The sequence below is a fragment of the Mastigoproctus giganteus genome, chromosome 1, assembly GCF_048544385.1.
Source record: "Mastigoproctus giganteus isolate SK-2022 chromosome 1, ASM4854438v1, whole genome shotgun sequence".
Classification (NCBI taxonomy): Eukaryota; Metazoa; Arthropoda; class Arachnida; order Uropygi; family Thelyphonidae; genus Mastigoproctus; species Mastigoproctus giganteus.
The window spans coordinates 65010717-65037039 of NC_143575.1; the positions used below are offsets into that span (position 1 = coordinate 65010717).

The window sequence follows — 26323 nt, forward strand, 5'->3', positions numbered from 1 at the left end:
AGGTGCCATTTCTATGTATGACAGTATTAAATGGCAGAAACATTTAAAGCTTTAAATATAAAGTTTAAAAACATAAATTATGTATTTTCTTGCATTATGTTTGAACATACACCATATATAAGTATGATAAAACTGATGTGTGGTATATGTTCAGTATAATGCAAGAAAGCTTACCCCTTAAAAGTATTGGACTTTATATGTGTACTGTATTTACATTATTTACAATGGTAGCTTGTGATACTGTTGATTTTTAAAACACTAAATGTTGTGTAAATATAGGACCAACCAGAATCCACTCTTTTTAGAATGTCTAATTTAGTTAATTCCACCGAAATGTTTTTCTGATAGCTTTTCATCTTCTTCACATTATTAGCACAAACTGACTCATTTGAATATGTTTTGAGGCCATTTAAAAAGGAGAAGTTGAAACTACATACATGATAAGCTAAAATCGATCACTTGGACACAAAATCCATATAAAAAATATGTAAACCAAAACTAAACTGAAAACAGCATTGCTGAATGAGGCTACCAAGCACTATGCAACTCAAAGTAACTTCCTCTCATAAACAACACATCAGTAATCTTCAGATAATTAGTGAACTTCACCTACAGAAAATTAACACAGATGTAAATTACCCATTGACATAAAAAGAACTTTTGTGCAATAAATGGACAACTTTCAAAATTTCTCCTTGTCATAATTTGGGAATGCTTTGCAGTAAGTACTGTGAATTGTAGCTGTTTGAAAAATTGAATTGAAGAGCATTACTGTATCTCCCCCTCCCAGTGGGGCCTTTCAGGCACACAGACATCTCCTAATTGTTAATGTCTTCCCAAGGTGTTTAGGGCAAATAGCTTTGTTCCAGGGGAACAGAGCACAACTGTGGGAGGAGGTTACCAAAATATACAAAGCACTACAGTGAACAAGTGCTGATTGAATCATGCTATAGCAAAGAGACTTGTATTTAAAATTACAGGAAGATATGAAAAAACAAAGCATTATTTACATTAGAGACAGGAGGGCTAAATAACTACCAGTATAAGACAAAATAATAAAACTCAAGGATAACTATAGGAGTGCCATAGTGAATAAGCTCTGATTGAACCATGGTAGAGTGGGAAAAATTATAGGACACAAAAAAACAGTGTTATTTAATTTAGGAAATAGGTAGTTACAGGAGGGCCAAAGTGCTACTAATATAAGACTGCATAATAAAAGTACAGGATAACATATAGAATGGTTTCAACAGTTTATATGCAATATTGGTGTCTTTTAGAAATATTAACCCCGGGGGCTCACATCTGGTGAGTATGGGCTTGGCACACCCAGGGTCCTGAGCTGGATATCATCATTCTTCTTTTTCTTGGTGATTCCCTTTTGACTCTCTCTCTCTCTCTCTTTTGGGGTAATTCGGTAATTTTTTTTTTTGGCTGGTGCTGCATAAGCCTCAGGCTTCCTTGCACCATATAGCTAATAATAATAATAATAATAATAATAATAATAATAATAATAATAATAATGTTCAGGTGCTTAATTGAAATGAGGATAAGAAAAGCTATCAAATGAAAAGATTTTGTGGTGGGGGGGGAGGTTAATGCCAGCACTTCTGCCTGGTTTCATAGATAAACTGTATATATGACTGGACATGGTGCTGAACAGCATGACCCTTGTTCCCCCACCATACTTTTCAATCTAGTTTTTTTTTTATACAACTAAAATTTATTTACTCAAAGGTAGAATATTTAGTGATGTTTTGGAGATCAAGCAAAAATTGAAAAAGACACTGCAAGAGGTGGTGAAACAGTAGTTCCTGAAATGATTCCAGTAAACAATGAAATACTATGTAGAATAGCCAGTAAGAAAGTTTTATTTTATTTATTTATTTTTTTTTTTTTCATTACAGTCTCAAAATGGAAAATGATGTGCCAACACAATAAGTGTTGCTACAGGCAACCATACATTAAACCCCTGGGGCTCACATCTGGTGAGTGTGGGCTTGGCACACCCAGGGTCCTGAGCTGGATATCATCATTCTTCTTTTTCTTGGTGATTGCCTTCTACCTCTCTCTCTCTCTCTCTCTCTCTCTCTCTCTCTCTCTCTCTCTCTCTCTCTCTCTCTCTCTCTCTCTCTCGGGGTAATTCAGAAATTTTTTATTTTTTTTGCTGGTGCAGCATAAGCCTCAGGCTTCCTTGCACCATACAGCTAATAATAATAATGATTGGATTAATAAAATATCCTCCAATGAATTTATTTTTAAGTAAGCTATTAGTTGAAAATGTTCACTGTTATCCCAGAAAATAAAATTCATTCTTGGAAAAAAAAAAATAATATGTTCATACTCCACATTACTGGAAGTTGATACTAATATATATATATATATATATATAAATTGATTTTCATCCCATTATCCTGTTTTCCTTCCTGTTCTTTCTGCCTTATAGTATTAAAAGATAACAAAATATTCTCAAGTTAATTGTTAGGAAAATCCCCTCTCCTTTCATCCACAGTTTATACTAATCAAAAAAATATATAAAACAAATAACAGTTTTCAGTTTAGGTTCACGTTCATATTTGTTTTTTTTTTTTTTTCAGTCCATTGTAAACTTGCCTTTAAGCAGAGCAATCTACAAAAGTTATGCCATCCCAGGTTGACTGCTATCTGACCCCCAATAGCAAGATTCCATGGGGAGATGGCAGCCAGAGCTCACTCTTGAAATCAGCCATAAAAATGGCTGATTCAAGTTACGCCCTCATTTGGAGAGAATGTGAGCATATGCCGATCCCTGAAAAATCAGGAAAGAAACCACTATTGCAGTGATGGTAATAATATAATGGTCTGGGAAGGGGCATCACATTGAACAGTTCCAGTAATTTTCACCTTTAAAGATGGCACCTTAACTGCTCACAGGTGGGGGGCATAAGAACCTTGAGTCCTGTTTGGCTATTCAGATCAGTGCTAGGTCCTGAATTTATTTTTATGAACAATAATGCTAATATACAGAATTTAGCTAGTTGACAGATTCCTTCAAAAAGTAATAATAATAGAAGAATAAATTTGTATGAAATGGCCTACTAGATTTCCTGCTGATCCACTTCATCCAAGTGGAGAACCTTGCATAATTCTGATTTGGCATGTCTGGGATGCTTTAGGAAATATCAAGTGTTGAGAAATACCATCCATGAAGCATCTGCTCTTGTATAGAAGTAGGATTTATTACCTCAAGAACATGTTATTAGCATTCTGACTGATCATAAGCCTTACAAATCCCCTGAATTATGTAGGACAAACTCTTCCCCTTATTTTTAGCTAGCCATTTTCATATAATTATAAATGATAAAAACAGAGGTATAGTAAAACCTCTGTTTAATGGACTGTATGGGGAGCAAGGCCTATCTGCTAATGCTGATTATCCATTACACTTGAAAGAAATGTGTATGGTTGCTGAAGTCACTAGAATGTTATGAGAAGCTGATTTACTGTGAATTTATTTTTTTAAATGTTGTAATATTGTATTTTACTGCACTTACCAGTTATGCTGAGTAGAACAGTGGAAATTTTGCCAAGTAACAACTCTGACTAAAGTTTATTCATAGTTTGAAGAGACTTTCAGATGACACCCTATTAATGTCCTGACATGCTCGGCAGGCTGATAGGTGGTAAGAAAAATCATGCCTACCTGGCATTCTCTTCTGATGTGAATCTTGTAAAGGATATAGACTTGAAGGAGCTTGCACTTTAGCTGGGTGGTTTTCTGATACTGTCTCCAAATAACCATCTCCCCAAGAATCATTAAGTAAGGATTACTTGAATCTCCCCAAGAGTTCTTAAGGCTGTATTTCAGAGTCTGAAGACAAACTAATGAAATTTATGACTATATCCAGGGACTCTGATCTTTTTCAGCTTTCGCTTGAAGCATTTATTTTAATAATGATACTTTACACAGCACTCCCGATAGCAAAATTTCTCATCTTTTTCACTGCACTTTCAACAATAGTTTACTTAAGTAGCCATAATAGAGAAAAAAAAAAAAAAAAAATGCTTCATACATTTGGGTTTTCCTACCTGATTATCTGATGCTGCGTTGATAAACAAAAGCTCAACCAACCTTCCCATTAGATGTGAGTTAAAATTAATTTATTACTAAATATTCTAACTGATTCTAAATAGTATTAGCTATATGGGGCAAAGAAACCCTGGACATTTGCTGCCCCAGCCAAAAAAAAAAAAAATTTTAAATATGCTAATACAGCAGGCCCCCGTTATAACGCAGTTCGCTTTACGCTGATTCGCTATAACGCTGTTCTTACATTATAACTCGTATCTAACTATAACGCTGTCAAAACTCACTATAACGCTATTTTACTAGCATACAGATTGAATTTTTGGCAAATTCGTTTTCAGTCCAGTCTGTTTTGAGCCTTTTTTTTTTTTTTGGCAAAAGGAGAAAACAGCCACCATGAAATTAACTACAGTAATTATTTTTATAATTTCTACTCTATGTACAAAATTGAAACTTTCAATATGCTCTTATTTTCTTGGTCTGGATAGTTTCAAGGGAGAAATTCTTTTTTAGTACACAAGTTGAAAAAATTTACCATCCAGTGTCATATGTTGTTACGAAGTCTGCATTTTCTGTTCTGATCTGTAATAGAAAGATACTAAAAATAGATTTACTCCCTATCTCTTCTTTTGTTTTACTGTGGGAACTATAACTTGCGAAATGTTTTTCACACAATCAATCCCATGAGTGCTAAATGCGGTGCTGTTTCTTGTACAGTATTCTCTTGTCTTCTGAACTCCTCTGACCTTGTGGTCACCCAAAGTACATAAAATTTGTTTGTTTTACTGTTTTGGAAATTCCATAAACATTCTCCATGAGTCACACCATAATTGATTTACAGTACTTTTCCTGCAATAAACAACCATTTGATTTTACCGCACGGTAAAATCGAACTTTTCAGATAAATAAAACATTTGTCACTGTCTTCAGCTCACTTGCCAGAGGAATTCTAGATATCATTCAGTGCATACAGTGTTAGACATACAGACAGTTTACTGTACTCGAACATCGTGTCACAATCAGTGCAACGCAGTTACATTTGCAGAGAGTTATGGCGGATAAGAATGAAAAAGCAACAATGTCTGGACACGGTACAAAGATTGGAAAGGTAAGAAAAACATTGAGTTTGAAAATTAAATTAGATGTTTTGAAGAGAATTGATTCCGGTCAAAGACAAGTGGATGTGTGCAATAATTTAGGACTGGCAGGTTCAACTGTAAGAACAATCATAAAAAATAAAGAATCAATTTTAGCAGCTGGAAAAACAGCTGTTCCCCTGCAGGCAACTAAATTGACCAGGGCTAGGCCGGCTATTATGATTGAAATGGAGAAACTTCTACATAATTTTATTGAAGACAACATTCAACGTAGAATTCCATTAAGTTCAATTATTATTAAAGAAAAAGCGAAGAGCCTATATGAAGATTTAAAGGAAGCTCACCCCGAAAAAAATGTGGAACCATTTAACGCTAGTAAGGGCTGGTTTGATAGATTTAGAAAGCGCTATAACCTGCACAACGTAGCAATACAGGGAGAAGCTGCAAGTGCAGATCAACAAGGAGCCGAAACTTTCAAAAAAGAAGTTGTTAAAATTATTGAAGAGGGATGTTATACTGCTCAACAAGTTTTTAACATAGATGAAACAGGTCTTTTTTGGAAACGAATGCCTAAAAGAAGTTTCATATCGAAAGAAGAAAAAAACATGCCAGGCTTCAAAGCGGCGAAGGATCGGTTAACTTTGTTGTTGGGTGGTAACGCTGCGGGGGATTTTAAATTAAAGCCCCTTTTAGTTTACCATTCCAAAAATCCAAGGGTTCTTAAAGGTTTAGCTAAATCAAACCTACCTGTAATCTGGAAGGCTAATAAAAAAGCTTGGGTAACCAGGCCGCTTTTCATTGATTGGTATGCTGAGTTCTTCTGTCCTGCAGTGGAAAAATATTGTGCAAAAAATAACATTGGTTATAAAGCTATTCTAATCATGGACAATATGCCAGGACACCCGAGCAAAGAGAGCTTAGAAGACTTGAACAATCACATAAAAGTTTTTTACATGCCTCCAAACACTACGTCTCTGATCCAACCAGTGGACCAAGGAGTAATTGCAACATTTAAAGTGTACTACATAAGGAACACCTTTTCCCAAGCTATTAAAGCCATCAACACTGAAAATGTACCGAGCTTAAAGGAGTTTTGGAAATCCTGTAACATTAAAACTGCCATCTACAACATTTCAAGTGCCTGGGATGAAGTGACTCAGAAAACCATGAATGGAGTGTGGAGGAAAGTTTGGAAAAATTGCATAAAGCATTCCCAGGAACCTGATGATTCCGTTGAAAATGTTAAAACACAAATTGTTTAGCTCAGAAAAGAAGCAGGATTACACGAAATTAACGAAGACATCGTACAAGAGATGATCGACAATGACAGGGATGGCCTCTCTAATGAAGAACTAATGGAAATTATAAAAGAACAAGAGCTTGCTATTGAGGGAGATGTTGATCAAGATACTATAGATGAAGAACCGATGAAGTCGCTGACTGCAAAAGGACTTAGTGAAGCTTTTGAACACTTCGAAAAAATGTGTGATTATTTCCGGGAGAACGACCGTGACGTGGAACGAAGTGCCAAGGTAATAAGAAATTTGAAGAAAGAAATTAATCCCTACATGATGTTGTACAATGAGAGGAAGGGGGCCAAAGCACAACCCAAAATTGACACATTTTTCAGTCCAAAAATATGAAAACTCGAGAGCACAGGGCCATCGAATTAATAAATTCATGATTTTCGTTAGTTAATTACCTCATAATTATATGTGTATATAATGTAGAATATTTTATATGTACAAAATTTTGAATATTAAATATTTTTAATCGACATTGGTGCATATTTTCACTACCATTTATTATTGATTAGAAAATATCCTATTGAATAGACCGCAACTCACAAATACATATGTTACCTTATGGGAATATGGCGCTCGCTTAGCACTCTGTTTTCCCGGAACGAACTATCAGCGTTAAGCGGGGGTCACCTGTAGTAATAAACCACCTACTTGACTCCATCTTGTAGGCATCTATCCATCTTAGCTTTGAATTTCTCCAACCTGTCAACCTCAACCACCCATTTAAGAAACTTATTCCAATAATTAACAAAAAAAATATATAAAAAAGTTCTGTAATCCAGTCTAAGCTCTCCCCCTCCCCCACTATTAGAACTACTATAGTGCTAAAACTAAAATAACTTGTCCAGTGCATCTCCACAAAATATTTTCATCTATTTATTGTTATGATGGAAAGTGAGTAGGTGTGAATAACTATCACATGGTTCAGCTGTTGTTGCATGTACATCTTGCTAATGCTCTACTTTGCGTTACTGAAGCAGTCAGTATCTGTCAAGTTCCTGTCTGGATGAGCTTTGCTTATTTTAAAATTATAGATCTTTTAAATAACTTTCTTGGTAACTTCATGCTAATTTTTGTTATTTTTTTAAATATTTGCACCCATAGCTACTAGGTAAACTGCACACCTTCCACAGAACTTAGTTATGTTAATGAATTGATAAAAGAGTTAATGAATTAACAAAAGCATCTTCCCCAACCGACCAAGAGACTCCATTCCAGTATCACATTAGCAGTATCACTCCTCAAACAATGTTCTAACTCCCATAGGCCTGAAGACAGGAAACTGTGAGTTCTCGAAACGTAGCCATAAATTGTTTAAGCATTTGGCATTGCTATGTTTCATTTCCTTTAAATTGTATCATTTCAATAATAAATTATTTAATCTACCATTCGATACAATAGTTTAGTGCAGTGGTTCCCAAACTTTTTTGACTCGCGAACCCCTTTCAACATAATATTTTTAAAGCGAACCACTAAGCCTTTATTCTCTGAAATCGTATATTTCTGAATTTTTATTATAAAATATTTCCAGTACTATGTTTTTATAAGCAATATAGCGTAATAATAATTTTTATTATTAAGTATCATTTATACTTTGTAAAGCAGTTAATGATCAGTCCAAACTAGATTTCGAACAGGCTGAGCTGAAAAACTTGCTTCTCGTCAAGTGAGACGAACATTCTGGTCTCTTGCCAAAGCTGTTGGCCACAACTTTTGCCCATCTCTGTTCCGACTTCTGTCAAAACCAGATGGTTCTTGTGTCACATCAACCAAAGATAAAGCTGACCTGCCAGCATCCTATTTTTCTTCCAACTCACGTATTGATGATCTTGGTAAATCACCTCAAACCATTCCCAGCTCCATTTAATGCCTCCTGTGATCTTCCGTCAAAACGATGTCAGAAGGATTTTGATGAATCTGATGTGATGCTAAGAAAGCTCCAGGTCCTGATGGTATTTCTGCACTTGTTCTCAAAACCTGAGCTCCAGAACTTACTTCTGTTCTTTGCCACTTTTTTCACTTCCTTATTCCAAAGGTGTTTTTCATTCTGCTTGGATATTTGCTCATATCCAGCCAGTTCCTAAAAAAGGGTGACAAATCCTTCCCATCCAATTATTGTCCCATTGCAATTACTTCTACTCTTTCTAAAGTAATGGATAAATCAATTAATCACCAACTGTTAAAGTATCTAGAAACCTTCTGTCTGATCAATAATCGCCAGTATGGATTCTGTCAGTGTTGATCCGCTAGTGATATTCTGGCTTATTTTATCCATTTATGGCAAAATTCAATCCAAAAAGTTGGGTGAAACACAAGCAGTTGCTCTTGACATCTCCAAAGATGTCAAGAGCAACGCATAAAGGTCTTCTAAATAAACTTCCATCGTATGGTTTGCCGGCTGTTTTTTGTAATTGGCTATCCAGTTTTATCTCTGACCACTCACTGGTTAATGGTAGACGGCTCTCTGTCTTCTAACTTCTCCGCTAATGCAGGTGTTCGTCAAGGTTCAGTTCTTTCACCCACACTTTTCCTCTTATATATTAATGACCTTCTTCCATTGACCGGAAATCCTATCCATAGTTTTGCTGATGATAGCACATTGTATTCCACCTTCCAGTTTGAGAAATCTTGTCCTACTCAAACTGAATATCCACTACCATTTCCTTAATTGCTGATCTCCAGGTAATTCTCCATTGGGGAAAAGATAACTTAATTTCAATCCTTCTAAAACCTAGTGCTGTCTTATATCTCTCAAAAAGGATTCTTCTGCTCCTTTGTTTATCTTCGATGATGCTCCGATTTCTAGGGAAGATCTTGGGGATTACCCTGACTGCTAATCTCTCTTGGCATAAAGCACATTACAAATATTGCTTCCTCTGCATCTGAAAAACTTGATTTTTTCTTTTTCTCTTGGCGTTGCTTTTCTTCTAAACTGTTTTTGACTATTTAGAAATCGCAAATCGCCTACCACGGATTATTTTTCTCACATCTGTGGCGGTGCCTACAAAACCTCTCTCTCAGGCTTCTAGATTCCATTCAAAAGAGAGCAGTTAGGTTAATTAATGTTTCATCTCTAAAAAAAAAAAAAAAAAAATTGATTTTAGGATCACACATAAATGATTATATCTACCCATAATATTTATTGTGTCTGAGACCGACTAACTCAGCCACGGAGTGAAAAAAGCCCTTTAAAATTCCTCACGTCATTGACAGGATCCGAACCCAGGCTTTTTCCACCCGGTGTGGGTTCGCAAACCACCGGTTGGGTACCGCTGGTGTAGTGTATCATTTTGTTAACACAGTGGTTTTCAACCTGCCACAACAACAATAACATTCCAGGGGTGCCATGTAATTTGGGTTTAAGTTACTTAAACTTATTTTTTAAAAAATTTATATGTTTATTTCATTATAAAAAGGTATATAGTATCTTTTTAATTTTGTGGTGATCTATAGTTGATGTTTACCGAGCACCTCTATATAAAGAATAAAATTATATACTATATATATATAATTCGTATTATGAAATGTAATTTTTATAATTATATTATTGTAATAAAAAAAAAAAGGTAAAGTGCAGCCATTATCAACCCACTGCAGGATGGAAACTTCCTCAACAATTCATGCTGCCATGCTGGTCCAATGCAGGTTGTCAGATCGACCGTATTCAGCAGTCAGGAGCTTGAACCCCAGTCTACTCAAAGTGCATGTGCTACTACACTCCAACTCCTGACCACTCAGCTGCAGAGGCCTTATTGTAATAACTATCATATAACTTATATATTTTTAATATTATATATATATAATCAAATTAATCCAAAAATTAAATAGAGAAATAAAAATTACTAAAATATATATTAAAATAAATAAAAAAAATAATAAAAAAAGTTTTTTCTGTTATTTTTTTATTTATTTTAATATATATTTTAGTAATTTTTATTTCTCTATTTAATTTTTCGATTAATTTGATCATATTTAAATGGGGGTAGCGTGACGACGTGCTAACGCTGCATTCGTACCGCCATCTATAGCCTAATTTGTTTCTATATATTTTCAGTTCAACTATTGTTTTGTCAGGTGTGGTTTGGCCATGTGAGTACTAGGCTTTCTGTTTTATTATTTTTTGATTCATAAGGACCACCGCTATGCAAATCTATTGCATCGGCAGTTTGATCTTAGTATCATTCTGTCGTTGCATGGATTTGTTTAGCAGCCGAAATGCAGTGATTCCCTGACTATTATTCGCCTCCTGGTCCTCTGTCAAGATGGGGCATAATGGACAGTCTATTTTATTTTATTTTATTAATTTTCAGTTTATTTGGTCATGTAATGTTGTTAGTTTACGTTTCCACCTTAGTGATATTTCACATAGTACAGTCAAGCGTTCCTTAGAAATTTTTCCACCCTGTCACTTTTCGTTTTTTAGACTCATGGTTTTAGCATTAGCATTAGTAGAGGCATTTGATGCAAGAAAGCAAGCTTATGCAGCATCAGCCAAAAAAAAAAAATAAATAAATAAATAAATAAATAAAATAAAATAAATAAATAAATAAAAAATAACCACTTCCACTTCACCTCTCTGTTCGTTCGAAATATCTATCCAGCTGAGCCTTAAACTTATTTAGGCTATCAACTTCCACGACAAGGGATGGAAGTCTATTCCACCAACCAACTACCCATTGGCTAAAGGCAAATTTCCTCACATCTATCCTACATCTGTCTTTCCTCAATTTGAATTTATCCCTCCCAGGTGATTATTCTGAGCAAGAGGAAGAATCCCATCAGCATTGAGCATGCTCAAACCATTCAAGGCTTTATACACCTCTATCAGATCACCTCGCTGGTGCCTAATCTCCAGACACTGTAATTTGCAAAACTTAAGCCTTTCTTCGTAAGAGCACCCCTTTGTTCATTCACTAATCTTGTTGCCGTTCTCTGTACTCATTCCAACAGCTCTACATCCTTCATAAAATGAGGCCTCCAGACAGTACTCAAGGTGTGGCCTGACCATTGCCTTATACAAAGGAATAATCACCTCCTTATCCATGCTAGAAAAATTCCTATATATCATCGACAATACACCATGAGCTACTCTTGCAGCCCGTCTGCACTTCTCAGAAAACTTCATATCTGCCTGCACAACCACCCCCTAGTCCCTTTCATTCTCTACCACTGTCAGTGTAGTACCACAGAGTTGATACGTTGCTCTGGGGTTGCTGTTTCCCACGTAGTACTTTACATTTGTCAATGTTAAACTTCATTTGCCACCTCTCAGCCCATCTGCTCAACCTTTCCAGATCCTGTTGCAGTAGCACAGTGTCAGTAGTGTCCTTGACAACCCTGCCAACCTCCGTATCGTCTGCAAACTTGGACATTAAGCTTGATATACCATCATCAATATCATTTATAAATACAGAAAACAATAATGGACCCAATACTGAACCCTGAGGGACTCCACTAATAACATTAGTCCACGATGAGCAGTGTCCATTGATTACCACTCTCTGTCTTCTTCCCCTCAACCACCCCTTTATCCATAGCAGCAATTTGCCTCCAATGCCACACTGCTCCAATTTGTGTAGCAGTCTTCCATGTGAAACAGTATCAAAAGCCTTTCTAAGATCCAAGTATATAATATCAAAGTTATTCCCTGCATCTAGTTCTTTTGTGACTGCATCATAGTATCCAATATATATAGGAATATATAGAAAATTTGCTAGCAGGGAAAAGGAGGTGATTATCCCTCTGTATAAGGCAATGGTCAGGCCACGCCTTGTACAAGTCTGGAGACCTCATTTTAGGAAGGATGTAGATTTACTTGAGTGGGTACAGAGAAGGGCAACAAGATTGGTGAGGGGAATGAAGGGATCCTCTTACCAAGAGAGGCTTAAGTTCTGCAAATTGCAGTGGTTGGAGACTAGGCACCTGCGTGGTGATCTGATTGAGGTATATAAGGCCTTGAATGGATTGAGCACGCTGAATTCTGATGGGATCCTTCCACTTGTTCAGATTACAAACCTAAGGGGGCATAAATTCAAATTAAGAAAAGACAGATGTAGAATAGATGTGCAGAAATTTGCCTTTAGCCAGCGGGTGGTTAATTGCTGGAAAAAACTTCCATCTGTCGTTGTGGAAGTTGATAGCTTGAATAAATTTAAGGAGGAACTGGACAGGCATTTGGAGAATGGTGTGATTTTTTTTTTTTTTTTTTTTTGGCTGATGCTGCATAAGCTCATACATTTGCTTTCTTGCATCACATGCTACTACTACTACTACTACAATCAAATTGGTCAGGCAAGACTTCCCCTTAACAAAACCATGCTGTGTCTGAGCTATGACTGAAGTCTTGTCTAGATGATCCTGCAGTGCTTCTTTAACCAGTGCCTCCATTAATTTTTCAGGAACAGAAGTTAAACTAACAGGTCTATAATTATTTGTGTCGCCCTTTGATCCTCCTTTGTGAATTGGGGTCACATTTGCACATCTCCAGTCCATGGGTACTTCCCCTGTGTCCAAGGAAGCTCTCATAATTATGGCTAAGGGTTTGCTTACTTCCTTTGCTGCCTCCTTTAATATAACTGGATAGATCCCATCCACCCCAGGTGCCTTTCTTGTATTTATCTTCAACAATTTCTCCTCCACTTTGCTCTCAGTTATTACAAGATTTTCTAGCTTACTGCCAGAGTTGAATACACCTCTGGCATTCCCCTCGCTGAATAACTCCTCATGTGTGAATGTAGATGCAAAATATTCATTCAGTTTGTTAGCTACCTGAGCAGGATCATCAACAGTTGACCCATCGATATCAAGTGGACCAATCTGATTCATCCTCTTCCTTCTAGAGTTTACATAATTAAAGAACTCTTTGCTGTTTTTCTTTGCATCCCTTGCCAAAGATTTCTCGTAATCTGCCTTCGCCTGCCTAACCTGTTTTGTAACTTGGTTACAGATCAACTTGTATCTATCATATGCTTCTGTGTCACGTGTTAATTTGTATGTATCCCATGCATTTTTCTTCTCTGCCATATGTCTCATTAGTTCATCTGACATCCACTTAGGCCTAAACCTTGAACAATATTTCTTAGTTGGTATGTAAAGCCTAGTAGCTTCCAAGATAAGTTCTTTGAATGCTTCCCATTTTGAATTTGCTGTTGGTAACGTCATCAGTTGGTCCCACTGTATAGAATTTAAATACTGTCTCAGTCCATCATAGTCGCCTTTACGAAAGCGATAACCCTTCTCTTTACCCCTAATGGTAGTTACCTCTGAGTAAATCCCACTTCAGCACAGTATGATCACTGCCACCTAGTGGTTCATTTACCTGCAGATTCTTAATGTATGAAGAATCACTACTGATAATCAAATCAAGAGTATTACTCCCTCTAGTTGCCTCCCGAACATGCTGATATAGAAAACAATCATCCAATAAATCCACAAAAGCCTTGCTAGTGTGTGAGTGACCACCCCACAAATTCCAGTCAATATCTGGGAGATTAAAATCCCCCATTATAATACTCTGATTTACTGGCCCACTCATCAGAGTCATTAGGCCTATAGCACACTCCTACTCTCAATTTTGATATCCCAATGCTTATGTCACACTAAACTGACTCGACACTGCACTGTCCAGCAATGTCGACTGGCTTCACTTCCTTGGATTTTATGCATTTCTTAACTAATAGCATAACCCCTCCTCCCTTCCTACCCTGTCTATCCTTTCTGTAGACATTGTACTCCCCAAATTCCAGTTCTGAATTCCTTATATCTGTGTGGCACCACGTCTCTGAAATCCCCACAATATCTGCCTTTGATGTTTTGAGCAATACCTCAAGTTCATCAAATTTATTTTCTAAACTCCTAGCATTGGTGTACACCAATGCTAGGCTTTTTCAGGAAGAGCTTTAAAAACAACTCTGTTTCATCACAGTTGTAAATACCCTTAGGCTCAAAATAACAGCATAAATCTTCCAATTTGACGGTCCACTCTGTTACAACCCCAGTATCAACAGATCCACTTTCACCACTTCCGGTTTTACAAGAAATTTTATGCTAAGTTTTGAACTTGTCTAGCCATCCCACAGAAGCTTTGAACTCATTTACTTCCATAGATTTCGCAACCTCCAAAGCCTTTTCCGTAATAATAGGACTATTAATGGGAATTTTTTTAGCATGTTCGCGACAAAAGCATTCATACGTAACATTGTCAATTTGAAGTCCAACAGTTTATGGGAATGATTTTGAATCTGATCATTTCCGTGTTGCCAAAATTGTTTGAGCAGTTCATTTTTTTTCTTTAGGATGTCCCTTACCTGCGGTCTTCCCGATTTTGAATTTTGCAGCGAGATTGCGAACTCTATTTTTTTGCCGATCATACGCATTAATGAGTTCGACTTTATCTTTTAAAGTTAAATGTTTACGAGAAGACATTGTGCACTTCACACGACACTGAACAAAAGTGAAACTGAAAAGACGAAAGGCCGACCATATTCCCCTCCTGCACACACCGAATTCATCAGAAGTTTTACACGTGCCATAAAATTCTTGAAAAAGGGTTTAGAACCACGACGTAAACCTAGATAAAATTCAGAGAATCGGAAATAGAAAATAAACATACGACTGAGGCAATACGTGGAAGAAAAGTTCCTAGAAAAAGGGCCGTAAGCTCGCCCACTGTCTGTTATGGGGAGATCAAATTAAGTGCTAATCTAAATGAAACAGTGCAGATTGCCTGTCCCCATCCATTACAGAGAATGTCCGTTAGACAGAAGCTGCAAACATGTTAAAACCAATAGAGGTGAGTTGGGGAATTTGAAAATGTCTGTTGTAGAGAAATGTCCATTAATGAGAGATGTCCGTTAGGAGAAGTTTCACTGTATATATATATTTGAGAGAGAATCAGATCTAACAGGCAGAAAACTGAGTAGGGGTGCCACAAAACAAAATAAATTACGTAGGGGTTCTGTTATTAAAAAAATGTTGAAAACCACTGTGTTAACATAATAAACAATCAAATAGACCCAGACTCTCTCTTCCAAGTAATTAGTTATGCCTTTCATCCTTACAATCTTGGAACTACAATATTAGTAGCTACACTGTGTCCATCCATCACAATTTTTACATTACAATTTTACATAAGGTGATACAACCTACCCTGGTGCCTCCGTAGCCAGGTGGGCAGGAGCAGCACCAAATACAGAGAATGTGGAAAGGTCAGAGAATGACCACCGCATATCCCCGGAGAAATATGGCCTTAGTGGCTAATGCTCCTAAAAACCAAATAACACACAAGCAAACAACCTACCCTATGAGAGTCCAGATGTTTTGCCTTGTATATGTTTATAAAATTATGAAAAACATGATGCATTATCAATGCAACGTGTTTTCCTTTTATATGTATAAGATAAGTGTGATAACATTTGTGTCATTTTGCATAAAATGAAAATTCCTTTTACTTTTTTTTGTTAATTTGCAGTTCAGGTGTAATTTGGGAAGCTAAGAAAACTGGTAGTGGTGCACGATACAAAGCTTTAAATGTTAAGGATTGTATAAAGATTGAACAAGCATATCAAAAGTATCAAAATGAGCTTCAAGTTGGGAAAAAAACAAAATCAGTTCAAATATTAGATGGAAACATGGAGGTAAATATTTTTTATATGCAATACCATTTTATTTTTTCATTTATATTACTGTAATAGCTCTCTGACTTGAATAATATAACTTGAGGTAGGTCATAATCATCCATATCAGATGATTTTAATCCAATGATGACTATTTGATTTTCTCTGAAGACCTAAAAAGAATGAGAAAAGTTTCAGTATTTTAGTTCTTTTTGTTTGGACAAATTGTAATTAAGTAATTGAGTTATAAACTTATTTTGAATCTGAAGTTCCATCCCAATGAGCACAGAACATATCCCAACTGTAAATAAATCTAATTCAAATATATAGTCTGTATAATATACCCCATGCATACACTGTAGATTCAAACTCTCAACTCTAACATATAATGGGTTCATATTCAATTGGAGAAATTCTTGAAGACCTCTTCCATTGAGATGGCAGTTAAGTAATCTCAGTAGGGTTTCCTCTTATGAATTATTTCTCTCCTGTATAGTATGTTGGTGCAGTTTCACCTGTTTCTGTACTTACAGGATGTCATCAGTAGCTATCCAAGAGCCAGACCCATTCAAATATGTAATTATTTTTATTTACTTCAATTTTAACCACAGAGAAGATCCTTGGAGTGGGACCGATATATTTGTAAATTTTTTATTACCACTTTAATGTCATTTATAATCTTTAATTCTAATCATCATTTAACAAATATATTCTTTGAAGATTATATATTCTTTAGTATTCTATATAGCACAGTGTCCTTTCCTTGAATCACATATATTAGGAATTTCACTTTCGGTTTTAAAGGTAGTATTTGAAGTTTTATTTTCAAGCTATTTGGGCACAGTGGGTTGCATCGGTATCAGTAACTGTAGGAATAACACCCAAAATCTGTGAACTCTGGGTATAAGCTTTTGAAATTGGGAGTTTTAAAATTGTCTCGAAATTTCTGGCATCCTGTAAGAAATTGTCTTGTCCATTAGAGAAGGATTTCATTATGTTAGCATTAGCATTAGTAGAGGCATTTGATGCAAGAAAGCAAGCTTATGCAGCATCAGCCAAAAAAAAAAAAAAAATAAAATAAATAAAATAAAAAAAATAAAATAACGACTTCCACTTCACCCCTCTGTTCGTTCGAAATACCTGTCCAGCTGCGCCTTAAACTTATTTAGGCTATCAACTTCCACGACAAGGGATGGAAGTCTGTTCCACCAACCAACCACCCGCTGGCTAAAGGCAAATTTCTGCATGTCTATCCTACATCTGTCTTTCCTCAATTTGAATTTATGCCCTCTCAGGTGATTATTCTGAGCAAGAGAGAGAATCCCATCAGCATTGAGCATGTTCAAACCATTCAAGGCTTTATACACCTCTATCAGATCACCTCGCTGGTGCCTAGTCTCCAGACACTGTAATTTGCAAAACTTAAGTCTTTTCTTCGTAAGAGCACCCCTTTGTTCCATTCACTACTCTTGTTGCCCTTCTCTGTACTCCTTCCAGCAGCTCTACATCCTTCTTGAAATGAGGCCTCCCAGGCCTGTATACAGTACTGTAGGTGTGGTCTGACCATTGCCTTATACAAGGGAATAATCACCTCCTTATCCCTGCTAGAAAAATTCCTATATATCATTGACAATACACCATGAGCTACTCTTGCAGCCCGTCTGCACTGCTAAGAGAACTTCATATCTGCCTGCACAACCACCCCCAAGTCCCTTTCATTCTCTACCACTGTCAGTGTAGTACCACAGAGTTGATACGTTGCTCTGGGGTTGCTGTTTCCCATGTGTAGTACTTTACATTTGTCATTGTTAAACTTCATTTGCCACCTCTCAGCCCATCTGCTCAACCTTTCCAGATCCTGTTGCAGCAGCATAGTGTCCTTGACAACCCTGCCAACCTTCGTATCGTCTGCAAACTTCGACATTAAGCTTGATATACTATCATCAGTATCATTTATAAATACAGAAAACAATAATGGACCCAATACTGAACCCTGAGGGACTTCACTAATAACATTAGTCCATGATGAGCAGTGTCCATTGATTACCACTCTCTGTCTTCTCCCACTCAATCACCCCTTTATCCATAGCAGCAATTTTCCTCCAATGCTACACTGCTCCAATTTGTGCAGCAGTCTTCCATGTGCAACAGTATCAAAAGCCTTTCTAAGATCCAAGTATATAATATCAAAGTTATTCCCTGCATCCAGTTCTTTTGTGACTGCATCATAGTATCCAATCAAATTGGTCAGGCAAGACTTCCCCTTAACAGAACCATGCTGTGTCTGAGCTATAACTGAAGTCTTGTCTAGATGATCCTGCAGTGCTTCTTTAACCAGTGCCTCCATTAATTTTCCAGGAACAGAAGTTAAACTCACAGGTCTATAATTACTTGTGTCAGCCTTTGATCCCCCTTTGTGAATTGGGGTCACATTTGCACATCTCCAGTCCATGTTTAATTCCCTGTGAGTCCATAAAAGATCTCATAATTATGGCTAAGGGTTTGGTTATTTCCTTTGCTGCCTCCTTTAATATAACTGGATAGATCCCATCCACCCCAGGTGCCTTTCTTGTGTTTATCTTCAACAATTTCTCCTCCACTTTACTGCCAGAGTTGAATACACCTCTGGCATTCCCCTCTCTGAATAACTTCTCATGTGTGAATGTAGATGCAAAATATTCATTCAGTTTGTTAGCTACCTGAGCAGGATCATCAACAGTTGACCCATTGATATCAAGTGGACCAATCTGATTCATCCCCTTTCTTCTAGAGTTTACATAAGTAAAGAACTCTTTGCTGTTTTCTTTTATATCCCTTGCCAAAGATTTCTTGTAATCTCCTTCACCTGCCTAACCTCCTTTTTAACTTGGTTACAGATCAGCTTGTATCTATCATAGGCTTCTGTGTCACGTGTTAATTTGTATGTATCCCATGCATTTTTCTTCTCTGCCATATGTCTCATTAGTTCTTCTGACATCCACTTAGGCCTAAACCTTGAACAATATTTCTTAGTTGGTATGTAAAGCCTAGTAGTTTCCAAGATAAGTTCTTTGAATGTTTCCCATTTTGAATTTGCTGTTGGTAACATCATCAGTTGGTCCCACTGTATAGAATTTAAATACTGTATCAGTCCATCGTAGTCGCCTTTACGAAAGCAAAAGCCCTTCCCTTTATACCCAGTCCCACTGAAGTAAATCCCACTTGAGCACACTGTGATCACTGCCACCTAGTGGTTCATTTATCTGCAGATTCTTAATGCATGAAGAATCACTACTGATAATCAAATCAAGAGTATTACTCCCTCTAGTTGCCTCCCGAATATGCTGATGTAGAAAACTATTATCCAATAAATCCACAAAAGCCTTGCTAGTGTGTGAGTGATCAGCCCCCAAATTCCAGTCAATATCTGGGAAATTAAAATCCCTCATCATAGGACTCTGATTTACTGGTCCACTCTATTTCCCTGTACAGTTTCTTATTATACTCATCAGAGTCATTAGGCCTATAACACACTCCTACTCTCAATTTTGATCTCCCAATGCTTATGTCACACCAAACTGACTCGACACTGCACTGTCCAGCGATGTCGACTGGCTTCACTTCCTTGGATTTTATGTATTTCTTAACTAATAGCATAACCCCTCCTCCCTTCCTATCCTGTCTATCGTTTCTGTGAACATTGTACTCCCCAAATTCCAGTTCTGCTTTCCTTATATCTGTGTGACACCACATTTCTGAAATCCCAATAATATCTGCCTTTGATGTTTTGAGCAATACCTCAAATTCATCAAATTTATTTACTAAACTCCTAGCATTGGTGTACATGCAAGTATACATGCACCTGTTCTTTTTCTTAGCTACCCTAACACAACCCATGTGTTTACTTGTACCCCAGTGATTACCAGCAGTCTCTGAAATATCCTTCATCTTATTTTCCAGGCTGCTGTTCATTCCAATAGAAGCAGTGCAATAATCACTTTCACCTCTGCCAGTGGCTACTGTTAATCTATTAGTCCTTGTATCCCCCCAATCTAGCAGTTTTCCGACCCACCTAACGCTGCCTCGATAGCATCAGCAAACATTCTTGCACCCTTTCTATTTAAGTGTATCCCATCCCTGTAGAAGCAGTCTCTCCTGTTAACGAGTACAGACCAGGCTGAAAAAAATTCTACCTCTTGACCCTTGCACAATCTTTCCAGGGCCGAATTGATCGACAGGGCTCTCATCATATACTCCCTCCTATCGTGTCTGGGCAGAATTGCAGACACTTTCAAATTCAACCCTAATTCACGGCTTTTTTTCAACAGTGACCTGTACTTGTTAAGTAATTCCGCCAGCCGCTCTGTTATAATTTTTTTATAATTATGGTCACGGTCACAGTTCTTCAAGGAGTTGCAGTTCATACATCAGGCTGTAACATTTAGCTCAGACTCAATGGTTGATATTGAAGGAACTGATTCCATTTTCATAAATGCTTGATAATAATTGTTTTAATGTGGAAAAGGTGAGGAAAGAATTAATGCTCTGTTTTCTGTTTCCCTTGCCTCAATCACATACAGTCAGTTGCATGAATTTGAAACTAAGAGATTTCAACAGTGAACTGCAGTTTGCGAGCATTGCAAAGTTTGCCAAGTTACTCTTAACTCTCCCCTATACGAATGTATAATATGAACAAATATTAACACGAATTTAACCCAATGCACACTACAACGAATATACAAAATTTTTAATTTTTTGAAGACTGAATGCTCAAGGCATAATATGTTATGGGTTGAAATTAACTATATGATATCGGTGTAAATACACTATAGTTTACCCGTAAGTTTTACTACATACATAGTGTAATGGCATCAGTTAGATTTTTTTCATATTGTGGCTACCTTCACAACGAGCTACCAGATATTGCACTACTTCAGATAAATAACACTTCTCTAGTAGAGAAGACTACTGTTATTTATTCTCATTGGGCACCATCACCCAGACACGTTTCGGAGCTTTTTGCCTCACTCATCAGTGGATGGGATTTTATTTTAGATTTAGATTTATTTTATTAGTTTAGATTTTATCTTATATCGTGAAGGTAGCCACAATATGAGTTAAAATCTAAACGATGCTGCTACACTACGTATGTAGTTAAACTTATGGGTAAACTATGGTGTATTTACACCGATATTATATACAAAATTTTTAGTGTATTGACATTTCAAGACATAATACAAATTCCCTTTGTCGGAATCACTAATAAAGTGTTTGTAAGTGATGTTATCCTCTGATCTGGCATGTGACCAAATTTACAAAAAATGCAGGCATTTCCAGCTGGTCATTCAAATGATTGATGACTAAATAAATGCAAAAATATGATAAACTCTTACTGGTGACACTTGAAATTTACAAAAATTCCCCAATACTTACTGGAAATATTTGGAAATAATGCAAAAGTACGGCATTACAAAATTTACAGCCTTGATTAAAAAAGAAAAATAAATAAAAAAATAAAAGTGAGTGAGTGAGTATAAATGAAGCTTTAAAGCATGGTAAAAATTGAAAAATTAAAAAAATGATGGCTCAAGCACCTCAACATTTTTGGGTGGGGAGGGGGGGATTGAACTAGAAAGAATAAAAACACAGAGAGAGAAGGGGTCAAGACTGTCTTGACCAAAGATGTGCCAGCTGTTCTATTGTCATGTTGCACTGAGATCTCCATGGAGTATTGTGGATTGCACATAAATACATCTTTATCTTCTATAAAGATTGCGCTTGGAATTTTAACAATTCCTCATAGCAATTCTGAGTGTGAAAGAATATTTAGGTAAGAGAAAACTAAGTTCAGATCTCTCTCTCTCTCTCTCTCTCTCTCGATCTCTGTGGTGAAGCTTTGCAAATTATCTTGACAACTATGTCTATAAATAGCAGTGCCACTGTTATAAACAAAAAAAGTATGGTATATTTCTGACAAGGGAAAAGTCTGAAACAGTATCTTTTTTGAAGCAGTTATAATCAGTTTATTTCCGAAAGGCAATCCAAACAGAAATTTACAAACAAAAAACTCCTAGCTAAGCCAATGTTTGAAAACATATTGTGCTGATAATATCTTGTGGCTGTATTTTAATGTAAAATTTGTATGTTGTCGGTGCAGTGCAATTTTTAGCAGTGCAAACTTTACAAAAAAAAAAAAAAAAAATCCACCTTTTTTCCTGAAAAATATTTTTTTGGGTAGAACTCCTGTTTTTAGTCTGTTTTGGCTAAAATATTTCCTCATTTGCTTCTGCTTATGCTTATCTGTTTAACAGTCAAATGTTGATTGCTATATATATATACACACACACACAACATGGCTTCCAACTCTCCAAATTTATGACACAGAATCTGTATTTCTCACATGATCTGACATATTCTCCATCGCACCACCATAATTTAATTTGTTACAAAGAGTTCTTCCATATTTTTTTCTCATAGAGAAAAACTGTTTTCTCATCACTGTTAAAATTGGAATATTTTTTAAAATTCTACAAATTTCTTATTTTGATTAATGAATTGGATATCAAGTAGGCTAAGTCTAGAAACACAGAGTACTGGCTTTGTTGTTTGTATTGTGTGACCATTTCATTGTACTTGCGGTGCAAAGCTAATTAATAATGTTTTTCAGTTAGATATCAAAGAAATACAACATAAAATTTCAGAAAGACATAAATAGAAGATTTTCCACATATTGTATAATTTGAAAAAAGTAACAGGTGTGCTTTATGTATTACATTTAGTGTGATTTTTCAATTTCAAGCAGCAGGAAACACAATGTAATTGGTTATTTTGCAAACAAATAAGCATAAGGACATGCAGTGCATAGAAAGAAATGCAAAAATAGGTGTGGCATTTCATGGTGATGATTATAGGGTGCTACCCATATGCTCCTAAAATTTGAATGTTGCACAGGCACTGCACAGTTCTTTGGCAGTGTGTTTTGTGTAGTTTGTGATTGTTGCAATGGCTGATGTGTGAGAGAGCAATGTGCTTCCATCACGTTTTGTTTCCTTCTTAACGATACAGCAGTAGAAACAATCCTTTGGTGACATGGTCAAATGTCGGTTGATGAGGACAATTGCTCTGGGCATCCATTGTCAAGCTCCACCCTGGAAAATATTACAAAAGTTTGGCGGCGATCCATGAAGCCTGCAGGCAGACCATCCACAATATTTGTGGCATTGTAGGACTATTGTACAGCAGATGTCAGCGGATTTTGTCAGACGAGCTGAACATGAGAAGGATTGCAGCCAAGTTCGTGCCATGGTTACTGATTGAAGACCAAAAGCAGCATCACATGGAAGTTAGCAGAGATCTTCAAGAACAGGCCAGGAGTGATCAAAACTTCCTTTCTACAGTCATCAGTGGTGATGAGAGTTGGGTATATGGGTATGACTCAGAAACCAAGCAGCAATCATCCCATTGGAAGAGCCCATCTTCACCCCGACCGAAGAAAGTGCGACAAGTGAGGAGCAATGTGAAGTCCATGCTGATCTGTTTATTTGGACATTGATGGGATTATCCATAATGCATTCATCCCGCCTGGCCAGACTGTCAAAATCAAAGTTCTACTGTGACATCCTGAGGCAGTTAAGGGAAGCCATCAGGAAGAAACGTCAAGAGAAATGGCACACAAAGAACTGAGTCCTTCATGACTACATGCCTACCCACACATCTCTCACTTATCCAACAACATGGCAATCTTCCCCCCCCTTATTCGCAGACTTAGCCCCCTGCAACTTCTTCCTCTTCCCAAGAATGAAAATCAAGCTCAAAGGTCGAAGATTTGACAGTGTGAAGGATATCCAAACCGAATTGCAGGCGGTGCTGAACACTATGACAAAGAAGGACTTTCAGGACACATTCAAATCATGGGAGAAGCACTGGGATCAGCATTTATGCTCTCAAGGAGACTACTTCAAAGGTAACAGTGTGGAATAAGACCCAGGGTGAGTCTAATTTATTTTGTAAATACATTTCGGGAACTTTTGGGTAGCACTTCGTATGTCATACATGTCAGTCATTTATTTGTATCTTTTGTTACAGAACACAATCTTCCTTTGAGTTGTGCTATCACACAAGTGTGCTGTTCAGAAATGTTTCACTGGTAGTGACATGGCAAAAAAAATATGGTTGTGTAAGAACAAACACAACAGGAATAATTAGTGAAATTGCATAGATAAGAAAAAAAGAAAGTTAGTGATCGCTCTGAAAAATGGGCCATTTTTGATGGCAGTAATCAATGCAATTCCAAGCTATATCCTACTGTGGTGAACTTTCTTAATAACAAAATTTATCAAATAAAAATTGGCATGCTCCAAGTGCCAGTGTTGGAAGATGACTCTATGTGGTACAACATTGGGAATCCTCTTCTGAACAACCTGAAAGCTTGAGGGATTCCTTTTATGCTTACTTCTGGCACTTAATGTTGTAAAGCGATTATAATGGTAATACTAAAAACGGAAGTAGCAAGAGTAGTAAAAGAGGAAATTGAGCAATTGGTGGTAATAGGCTGACTTTGTCATCTTAATTTTAATTTTGCATGCTAAATTAAAAGGTTGCTGCATGTCTCGCAGTTCCCACTTTGCGAATTTTCACTTTACAAGTTCTTAGGTTTACGAGTTCTTTTTTTTCCTTCAAGTATCAACAAAACCAAAAATATGAACATTAATTACAATAAATAAATGCTGCTAAATATTCATAAATATGGCATTTCAAACTGTGTGTGTGGCTATACAACACTACTGTGCATGGATTTGTTTGTTCAGGCAGAGATAAAGAGAGGACCAACTCTTTCCAAAAATTTTGGAAAGAATTCCATATTTTAGATGCAATCAAAATAATAAAACGAGCCTGGGACAAAATTACAGAGAAGAACATGAAGGGTGTTTGGAATAAGCTATCCTCAGTTTATTGATAATTTTGGAGGATTTCAAGAAGCAGCAGAGATAGTGAAAAATGAAACAAGTGGTTGTTAATATTGCTAACCAGTTGCAACTTGAGGTTTCTACAACTCACATCACTGATCCCACTTCAAGCACACAATGGAGAGCTCATAAATGAAGACCTTGAAATGGCAAAATGTGAAGAAGCTGAGGAAGAAGATTTAGCAGCTGAAACTCCTGTTTGTTCGTTCACTCTCGAGGGGCTTGACAAGGCTTTTCAACACAGAAAAAGCAATTGAGATTTTCCAGTCACAAGATTCAAATTTCGAGCACACTATAAAAGCTGCTACAGATTTAAAAAATGCTTATGCATGCTATCGTGAAATTTATACAAAAAAGAGAGACTGTCTTGGAAACAAACGACTCTTGAAGCATTTCTGAAGAAAACTCCTTTTACTTCCAACAAGTGTGCATTTAGTCAATGACGATAAAGAATACACATTTCTTTATTATTATAAGAAATAATAAAGAAATTATAATTTGCATGATTTTAAAGGCTATGTTTTCATTTCTTTGGATAAATGGATAAAGCATTGTTTAAGCATAAACCATTGTATTGTTGACCTTTATTTAACATTACTATGGTCAAATTTCATTGTTGAGAATGTAACTCTTGTTTTTAATATTATAGCCATGGGAAATAAATTCCCGCTTTATGAGCATGTCCTAGGAACAAATTAATTCGTAAAGTCGGGAACTACCTGTATTTGACAGAAACTTACCTTGTACAGTAGAACGTTGATTATCTAAACTAACTGGGACCAAGATTGGTTCAGTTAGTCAAATAGTTTGGATAATCAAACATACATGAGAATACCCAGTTTATATGAAGTAGAGTGCAATTAGGCCTTAGCATTAATTGAGGTATATGATGCAAGAAAGCAAGCTTATACAGCATCAGCCAAAAAAAAAATCTTCCCATTTCACCCATCCGACGAAATGTTTGTCTAGTTCAGCCTTTAATTTATTTAAGCTATCAACTTCCACAACAGATCAAAATCTGTTCTACAGTTGTAGAATACAACTGTAGAATAGATGTGCAGAAAAAAATGAAAAATTGAGGAAAGACAGTTGTATAAACTGTCTTTCCTCAATTTGAATCTGTGCCCCCTCAGGTTCTTAATCTGAGCATGCAGAAGTATTCCGTCAGCATTGAGCCTGCTCAAACTATTCAAGGCCTTATACACCTCGATCAGGTCACCTTGCAGGTGACCTGATTGAGGTGTCTCCTAGTCTCCAGATGCTGCAACTTGCAGAACTTAAGCCTTTCTTCATAAGC

At 36.6% G+C, this 26323-nt stretch overlaps 1 protein-coding gene across 4 annotated transcripts in view; it reads left to right on the forward strand.

Moving 5' to 3' along the window:
- Vps13 (vacuolar protein sorting 13C) overlaps nt 1-26323 on the forward strand; it is a 1645987-nt gene that overhangs the window by 1411555 nt on the left and 208109 nt on the right. For all 4 annotated transcript variants that reach the window (XM_090373229.1, XM_090373247.1, XM_090373239.1 and 1 more), the window contains one exon: nt 15937-16102. In XM_090373229.1, the coding sequence (XP_090229355.1) occupies nt 15937-16102 (166 nt within the window). The remainder of the gene's footprint in view (nt 1-15936; nt 16103-26323) is intronic.